Source organism: Diorhabda sublineata, chromosome 2 (genome assembly GCF_026230105.1).
Source record: "Diorhabda sublineata isolate icDioSubl1.1 chromosome 2, icDioSubl1.1, whole genome shotgun sequence".
NCBI classification, from domain to species: domain Eukaryota; kingdom Metazoa; phylum Arthropoda; class Insecta; order Coleoptera; family Chrysomelidae; genus Diorhabda; species Diorhabda sublineata.
In genome coordinates this window covers 36,571,843-36,581,116 of record NC_079475.1, presented here as the reverse complement: position 1 = coordinate 36,581,116, position 9,274 = coordinate 36,571,843, and the positions used below count along the sequence as shown (strand labels likewise).

General features: G+C 32.7%; 2 protein-coding genes across 3 annotated transcripts in view; one reads left to right on the top strand and one right to left on the bottom strand.

The window, feature by feature from the left end:
• The window catches only part of LOC130453353 (methanethiol oxidase-like), a 355,984-nt gene that overhangs the window by 7,111 nt on the left and 339,599 nt on the right, over nucleotides 1-9,274 (bottom strand). The window lies entirely within an intron of this gene.
• Nucleotides 1,916-8,483, top strand: LOC130453355 (uncharacterized). 2 transcript variants are annotated; one of them, XM_056793053.1, is made up of 4 exons: nucleotides 1,916-2,190; nucleotides 2,777-3,000; nucleotides 5,842-6,565; nucleotides 8,041-8,477. In XM_056793053.1, the coding sequence occupies exons 2-3, from the start codon at nucleotides 2,833-2,835 to the stop codon at nucleotides 6,535-6,537; spliced, it is 864 nt and encodes a 287-aa protein (XP_056649031.1). In that variant the 5' UTR covers nucleotides 1,916-2,190; nucleotides 2,777-2,832; the 3' UTR covers nucleotides 6,538-6,565; nucleotides 8,041-8,477. The 2 variants fall into 2 exon arrangements, with proteins under 2 accessions (XP_056649031.1, XP_056649032.1); XM_056793054.1 differs by having other exon boundaries at nucleotides 1,947-2,190; nucleotides 2,773-3,000; nucleotides 8,041-8,483.

The following is a 9,274-nucleotide window of genomic DNA, read 5'->3' as shown; positions in this document are numbered from 1 at the left end:
ATCAGTGCAGCCCTTATTATTTTTTCCAAATTCTCGTCGTTTCCTTGAAATACAACTTTTTTATAATATTTTTTTGTACAATTGGTATCACCAGTTGTTTTCAGAGGTTTTTTGTACTCTCTTTCAGACTTTTCTTTTTCTTTTTGGATTAAAAATACATTCGTTTTGTGTATATTATTCTCATATCCTTATAATTCAATGCGTTTTTCGTTTGGACTTTTGGACAAAAGACAATGTAACTAAGCTGGAATTTTTGGAACCGTTGGCGATCTTCATACTGAGCACACTGTTCATACTACCACTACATCAACACTTAATTACACTTTCTTGGTTATCGAAACGCACGTCAATGTAATGGTGGGTCCACAAGATACAGACTTTTATTCGTTCAGATATCTGTGCAGACTATGAAGTCGGAGTAAAAAATTTTACCCAAACATCTGGATAGAATGTCTGTTCAGACTTTCCATTGCTTCAATCTTTCATTTTTCCAAAGTTTCAGTCTTCTAAAAATTTAAATTTCTTAGCTACGATAAATACTCAGACTTAGATGTATACTCCGACTTTTGGATCGCACCCACATTTGTCTGTACAGTCTAGTTTGCACAGACAAAATTCTATAGTGTCTTGTCTGTGCCAAGCTCATGAGCGTCGAGCCCATGGGTTTCGTGTACAAAGTGTTCAATAAATTGGAAAGAAACTATTGTTACCCACTGTCACCTAATTCTTGGTAGTATTAGCGACATACGAGGTCTGGCTATTAAATAACGAGACTGCGGGTCTAGAGGGAGCCCTAGACGAGCGGTTTAAAAAATGAGTAGTGTTTTTTTCTCGTGCCGAAAACCATATGTGGTGGAAAATAGGAGTAGCGTATCAATCTCAAATTTCTCGTTAAACTCCGACTATAAATTGTTTTAAGAAGCCTATGGGGTCAATTATCTATCTCGTGTGCTTGTTTTTGAGTAGTGTAAGTAATTTATTGAGAGCAAATCAAAATTCAAGGCATTATTGATAGTTTTTTTCGACATAAACGGTACCGTGATGACTGAATGGGTTCCAGAGACTGTCGACCAGACTTATTATTTGTCAGTTTTGGCAACATTGCGAGAACGATTTCATAAAAAACGGCCCGTGTTGTGGAAGAACAACCTATGGATTTTGCACCAGGATAACGCATCTGCCCATAACGCGTTATCTGTGAAGTAGTAAACACACTCCAGTTCTCAAACACTCGCCGTACTCACCAGATTTGACACTGCTTTGAAAGGGACTCAATTTAAGTTGATGGAAGCGGGAAAGCAAAAACCGGCAGAGCTCCCAAAGGCGCTCACCAAAGAAGACTTCCAGCACTGCTTCGATCAATTTAAAAAACGTATGGAAATGTAGGATAATGTTTATAATAAAACCCTTTTTCGTAACCAGTCTGGTTATTTAATACCCAGACCTCGTATATGTGTAGTTTTTTATGTTGAAAAAAGATCGAAATTATGTTCTGATAATATTTATATTTGAAGCTATGATGTTCTAATTGCTTTCATCTTTTTATTTCTAAATTTTCTTCTATTTGGACATATTTTGATTATAGTTCCATGAATTTTTCAAACTTCTCTTTCCCTTCACAAAACATTTTCTTCATAAAGTACCCCTTGTAGCAACACCTCTATTTTGAAAGCTAATCGCCTCAAAATAAGTCCGGTTCACAATGTTTTGGAAACACTTTTGATGTTAAATCTTGTAGGATTACCCTACAGACAAAATCAAATTTGTGACCTTTGATTTGAAAAATATAAACAATATTTTTTTATAAAAAACCGTTCTTTAAAAGGAGTTTAGAATATTTACACCATACGTAGTTATTCTCGTGAAACCGTATGACTTTTGGTGGAATTTAAAATAGTAAAACACTATTAAAATCGAATAAGTGAAGTGGGAACATGAAATTTTTTGTTGTTTTAGTAATGTGTAAAAGAACAACGTAAAAAGATATCAATGTTAGTTGAATTGAGTTTAAATTTATAAACGCTGTTAATTTCGAAGTGATTATGAATATTATTAAAAAATAATATTCTGCAGAGTTATTTTTGATACCGATAATTCCAATAATTTTTTTGGGACGTAGTATGTTTTCAGAGAATGTGATTCGAGAGTATCAAATTGTGTAATTTGAAAAAAATAGGAGTATGACTTTAGGTGAGTCGTTCACTTTTATTAAGAAGTGGTGCACTTTTGAAAATTGCAAATTGAAATTATGGAACAAAAACAGCAACGAGTTTATCATTCAGTTCGAAGTAATTTGGGCAAAATAACAAGGATTTGAGTCACCAAAATTGAGCAGAAATTCAACAATCGATTAGTAAGGTTATGGTCTCGGTATTTAATCACGTAGCATATTTAACTGTGACTATCACTGTACATGATTGGACCAACTGAAAAAGGAAATCACATCGGAACAGGATAAAAGAATCTCCAAACTATTAAAAGTTAAATCAAAATGAATGAACTGAATTTCGAATTTCCGAACTTTCTATCTCGAGATCTGATTGCTAGCAATTCAAACCTGAAAACTAAATCAAAGTTATTACCGCAAAAGAAAAATTGTTTTATGAAAATAAGATACTTGGAAGAGGAAAGTTGGAATTATATTTCACCTTAATAAAATATAAATAAATATATCAGAGTTTGGATTTTCTACTAAATCGGAACTTATTGGTATATGTGTCAATTATTCAGACCACTTTCCATTCGTAAATTTTCATTGAAATTAATTTTTAGGTAGAAATTGAACGGTGTGTTAAGTTTTTAACTTCAAAGATATTTATTTAAATCGTTGAAATGAACCCAACTATTTCGACTTCTTTTGTGAATATCACTAAAACAAGGATGAAGAATGAAGATAATAGAAAAACAATTACCCCTAAATTAATAGAGAATGGTGGCAAAATTGATATTCGTAAGGAAAATATGAAAGATATTCCAAATATTATGGCATCGAATTATACAGTAAGTTGTACATTTAATTTCTGTACTTCAGATTAGAGATTTCGAACAAGAGGTTGTTACGAGATGCGAATATGTCGGTTTTGATACAATATTTAAGGAGGCATTAGCCAGGAAAGTAATTATTTTCTTTTATGGAGAACGGCAGATCACATTTTCGAATTATTGAATTACGTAAAAAATGGAAATGTGATGTACTAAATTTTCTTTTATATATTTGTGCTACAGAGCGGCGTCGTACTTAGTTTGTGTACCGCCTATCTCCACTATTTTCTGTTTCTCCCACTATTTCCTTTCAATTTGGGATCCCAAATACTTATTTTCGTTTTTCTCTCAACATATTTTCTAATGGTTCTTTATGATACTTTTTAACAGGGATGAGACGTATTTTCCTTGTATATGCCCAAACCATCATAGTATACGAGAAGTAGCTAGTAAGCAACGAGACTAAAGCTGTTACAGGAAAAGAACGCATGCGCCAAAAGTTCTCAGCTGTTTAGCCTGAAATCTCCTCTTTCGAATTCGATGTCTACCATGCCTGTAGACAAACCAGTGTAACCGTGGCCTTGATTTGTATTGAAACTGCTTTTTTGTTATCCCGATAAAAAAATAGAGCAAAGGATTATTGTGAAATTTCACATGAAACTTGGGAAAGCTGCAACTGGAACTTGTAATTTATTGAAACAAGTGTATGGCAATGGATGTTTGTCTAATCCACATATTTCTGATTGGTTTAAACGGTTTCAAGATGATCGAGAAGATTCAAGTTACCTAGTGACCCTAAAAAAAGTCGGTAATATTGTTTGATCTAATCGTAGCCTAGGTATTCGTGCGATTGCTGAATCTATAGAAATTGACAAAGAATATTCGTTGCTGATTTTACCTAAAAATTTAACATTCGAAAACTGTGCGCAAAACTAGTGCGTTTCGATAACCAGACAGTGTAATGTGAGTGTTTGTGTAGTGGCAGTGTAAACAATTCCAACCAAATTACAGTTCCAGTAATTCCAACTTAATTAATCCCAATGCTAGACCACCCACCTTATTCGGCAGATCTTGCATCGTGCGACATCTACCTCTTTTCTAAGGTCAAATCTGTATTAAAAGGAACAAGATTTGAGTTTATTGAAGCTGTGAAAGGAAAAACGGAACGTGATCTGAAGGAACTGACAGAAAAAGACTTCCTGCACTATTTTGAACAATGGAAGATTGACATGGAACGATGTAGTGATAGACGAGGGGTATATACCGAAGGTGATAATAAATAAATGTATATAATATTAAAATAAAAGATTTTATATAACCACACCTCTTATTAGTGCTTTTATGGACTTATGTCTTCTACTACCATCTGGTTCAATATTTTGTAGTTTTTAAGTATTTGATATTCATTTTCTTGAAGTGCTTTGATCCTAAGATTCCTATCGGTATTTTCAATTCTAGTATTCAAATTTTTTTCGTTTTTCTTTTTAAAGTTCATTGTTTAGGTTATAATTTTTATTTTTATCCCTATACTTTCTTTGGTTTTTCGATCTACCATGAAAGTTGAAAAGTATATTTTTCTATTTTTATTTTATTTTCTATATTTCGAACTTAACATTTTCATCTGTCTAGCTTGATACTTAATCCTCTGGTATCTGTTTCCCTATTTATCTTCGTTAAGATTTTGTCCTAAGCTTTTCTAGTCTCCTCTTATAAACACTATTTGTGTTTTGTTCATTACCAGGTTGAATAGTGAAAAAAACTGAAAAACAGTTAATCAAACTATATGAATATGAAATAATTCTTGTAATAAATACATGAAAGCATTTGTATGCATAATTTATTTTAACAGCAATTGAATTTGAACAGTGGGTTTCTTTTACAACGTCTCCGATTTTTGGATCCTAATGGAGTTAAATACGGGAATAGTTCAAAAATCTAGTATCCTTCAATTTAGTTTTTAGGCTAGAAATTAGAGAATAAAGACACGTATATCTAGATTTATGATAATTTCATTCCCGAAAGACAACTTAAAATAGGTAGAATAAAAATACATTTCATATGCGACTCTCTCAACAACATTTGGAGCATTTTAAGAAGGATATAGACAATTTCGTTCGTTTTCTTATTATACATGAAAATTGGAGCTATCACCATGATCTTGTATCAAAATCTAACGCCAAAGAAGGGTACGAGACCCAAACAGGTGCAAAAACAATTGAGGATCTAAAAATCAAAAGGGTGTTATAATCAGGGATTGATAAAAAATTTTGCAAAAGGATCAAATAATAAATATACAGTATTATTGTACCCCGCATCCATCCTATTCACTAGATTTGGCTTTCTTTGATTTCTGTGGAACGTATATTCATAATATTCTAGATTCTCACTTCCGCAATGGAGTTTGGTCCATTGTTTTGATTGCTCTTTTGTTTCGGGAGAGAAGTGATGGATCCACGTTTCATCCATGATTGTGAAATGGTGCAATGGTCTCTTTTGTTTCTGTGAAACATTGCCAAACACTCGATGGAATCATCTTTAATGCCTACTATGTCTGCCAGCTCGCGCACTTTCAGTCGACGAACATCCAGTACCTCTTTGTGGATTTTCTTCAGCATTCATAGAGTCGTCACTTCATTTTGTTGACTACTGCGATGCTGATCTTCGCCTCGTTTAAACTGTGCTATCCAATATTCCATTGTTGATAACTAAGAAGCTGTCTCATCTAGAGTAGAATCTAGTTCAGCTTTTACATTGGTTGGGCTATTGCCTATCAAATAAAAGTATTGTATCACATAACGATAACCAATTTTTACTAATTTACAAATTCACTGAAAACGGTTTGTTTTATTTTTGTTTCAGGAACAACCTTCTTCTTCGACTGAATGCATTCAAAATAGATCACATCGCCCATCAATTGTTTTTAAAAACACTATAAGAAAACTTTTCATAAAATTACTACCATCCTGTAAATTGAAAAATAAACTTCTAGAAAATGAAGTGAGATCCAAAATCTCCAGTGACGAGTCTTTACTAAAATTTTATGACGAAGTTACTATTCAAACTCTATCGCTAAATTACGGCTATACTAACGATGATGCATCAAACGCTGATGAAACATTATCTAATTTATCATTTAGTGAAGGATCTATTATAGGGGAGGCGGAGCATTCTACGTTGAACTCTTTAGAAAATACCATCCCTGATCTACCTTATGATGCAAGTACCAGTTTAAACGATATCACTTGCGTAGAATATAAAATAAAACAAGATATTAGATCTCTCAAAGTGTTTGTGACAGAATTTATTGACGATATCATGAATATTATAGAAGAATCCCTTTTAGCTTCAGACAATAATAAATCAATTCAAATTGATAACATAATAATTAATAGAACAGATAAGAAAATGTTATTGAATGATTGTCGTAGAAACATTGAAACTGTAGCGGAAGAATTAGAAACGAATATTAGAGGTATATTTAAAAATAAGGATGATGCTTTCACAAACCAGCTAGAAAATTTTAGAGGCAAGTTGGCCAAGAAAAATTTTATATAATAGGCTGTTTTCGCCTAGTTGTTAGACGGTAAGTGTTTAAAATTCTTAATTGAAAAGAAGTTATGAATTATTTTTGCTTCTTTTGCCTTTCCAAGTGTCGGTTAATGATTAAGTTTCTGGATCCTTTCGTATCAAAAATTTCCACTATATTCTATCTCCTGCTAATTTAATCTATAGTTCTAGCTTACTCATCTTTTTTATTTGGTCCAACCACTTTCATGTTGGGCTATCTTTTCTTTTTATTCTTTGTCTATGTGGTAGGTAAAGAAAATCTTGTAGTGGCTCAAAGCTACTGCAGTCTAATACTTGAAATACTTCATAAAAACAAAATAAGAAAGATTTAAAACCTTCAATGAATATATGTAGCGAATCAATAGAGCAAACGTAGCAGTATACGCAGTGCTCGTTACAACATATAAACAGTTGAATTCGTGATCAAAACATCTCACAATTTTTTTTCTTTTAGCAAAAATCTTTTTGCTATAGAGGAATTGTTGAAATAACATTCACCATCTGTTTGGTTCAGAAGATGTCAGTTAATTTTAGCGGAGATCCAAGAGATATCAACAAAGCGTAAATACATTATGAAACTTGCGCTTAGTAGTCTTCAGTTGGATATTTTATTCAGTATCTTGATGAAAATTTTAATGTACGAGGGTTTTTATATAATTCCGTTCTTTCGTTTATCCATTTCCCCCAAACTATTCGTTCAGTTTTCTTGGACGTACGAATATTACTACTTAATAGTTTGTTAAATCTCTTGCCTTCCAGGGATTTTCAAGACGTTCAATGCGATAAGTCCAGATTGTGAAATAGTTTCCAATCGATGTTTCTATAGCTGTGTGAGACCTGGCGTTGTCGAGAAGGAGCAACACAGCGCGGATGAGACAATCTCGTCTTTTGTATCGATACTGTAGCTAGTTGGTTGAGTTGATGGTCTGACGTCCTTAGTCAGCGCTTTCCTCACAGAAAATCAAGTTTAGCTATCAAGACCCTTCTTCCTTTCTCTACTTATACGCTTTGGTTTGGGTATGAATGAATTTTGATCATTCATCAGACGTTTCCATAGCTGATACATACTTTTTTGGTATCTACCTATCTATCTATGGCTGATACCTCATGAACATGTGCAATGTTGTCATCAGTTAAACTACTGTGAAGACAACGCAACACGTTCACATCTACTCTTGTCGAGTGTAGCTTTCCCGAAATGTGGAAGCAGTGGTATATTGAGAAATGAGGTATTAGTGGGCTGTAAAAATAATTAGTTAATGACAGATCTCTTTCCACTTTCCCCTTTCTACCAAATGCTTCCCTTGTAGTTTTCTTCAACTTATTGTGTGCTGCTCTTCATAAAAAATAGAGCTTGGACTCCGTCTTTTGCTACCACATCTTCAATATTTCGGTACATCCATTGTAATTGTGGGTGTTCCTATATTCAATATTCCTTTGTATCAAAAACTGTATATTATGGTTTAAAATAATCTCTTAATTTGTTTCTAGATTGCTGATTATGCAGACAGAGTGAAGAAATTCAACACTAATGGTTCTTTTAGCTGACAATAAATATGTTTGTGAAGGAATCCCAGATCTTAATCGTGTGATGGCAATGTTATGTAGTCTTTTTCGTTGATTTTTGAGGAAATATTTTCAATTTTTAATAGTTATACTTCATGAATAGTTATACAATATTTACATAACTGGTTAGATATACATTTTATATTATAAGTTTTATAATTATTACCGATTTTCGAACTCAAATAAAATATCTGCTAGTGTGGGTACTTGATTTGATGTAGCATCGGTAAAGGAAAAACATATTATTTCGTATATTATTTTAGTTTAGGTTTCTGTTGGATTATAATTAGATGTAATATATATAAAGATGTATTATTATTATTATTAATATCATTATTGAAAATACATAGATCTTTATATGTCCGCATATTTTATTTCTGTATCTGTATTCTGTAACCAGAATAAATCTGCCTTTTTTGACATCCATAATAGTAGCCCCCCAATTACTGTGGTAAATACTAGGATTGTATGAAAAGTTTCTGACCTCTATCTGATTATGATAGAACTTACCAATATAAATTGAGTTTCACTGAAATTTTAATAATTTATTATTTATTATTAATATTAATATTTATTTGACAATCGTATATTAGTCGTTGAGAAGATTTTCTCGAAAGTAAAGAAATTTAATATCAAGCTGTAATTGGATATTAACGATAAAAACAATAAAAACGAAAGAGGAGTTGGACAATGAGCGTTCAAGACTACCAAAAATTAGCAACAACTAGCGAAAACAGTTCACCAAAAAGAAGCTATCGGCATCTCAAAAGAACGCATTTGCCATACATTGACTGACATTATATATGCGGAAGCCATTCGTGCTAAACACCGTATTTCTAGATTTGTTGTGGTTCAAACAAAGTGAGTTACATTTTTTGCGACAATTCATAACTATAGATGAAACCTGAATCAAACATTACACTAAAAGATCAAGAAAGTGGATGCCAAAGGGCGAACATGTTCTGTAGAAGGCAAATACTGTTTTATCGACCAGAAAAGTGATAGCGACCGTTTTTTGTTGTAGTTATGTAATTGTGCTCATCCACTATCGTCAAAAAGTGAAAAAAAATACAAAAAGTGGTACGCATCATTGCTTGTTAAGGTAAAGAGAGAAATTGCAAAAAAACGACTGCGTTTCAAGAAAATCAAGTTCTTTGTC

Coding starts and splice junctions, on each gene's coding strand:
- LOC130453355 (XM_056793054.1), top strand. CDS start 2,833: ATGAACCCAACTATTTCGACTTCTTTTGTGAATATCACTAAAACAAGG. Junction 3,001..5,841: donor TTATGGCATCGAATTATACA/GTAAGTTGTACA, acceptor TTTTTGTTTCAG/GAACAACCTTCTTCTTCGAC.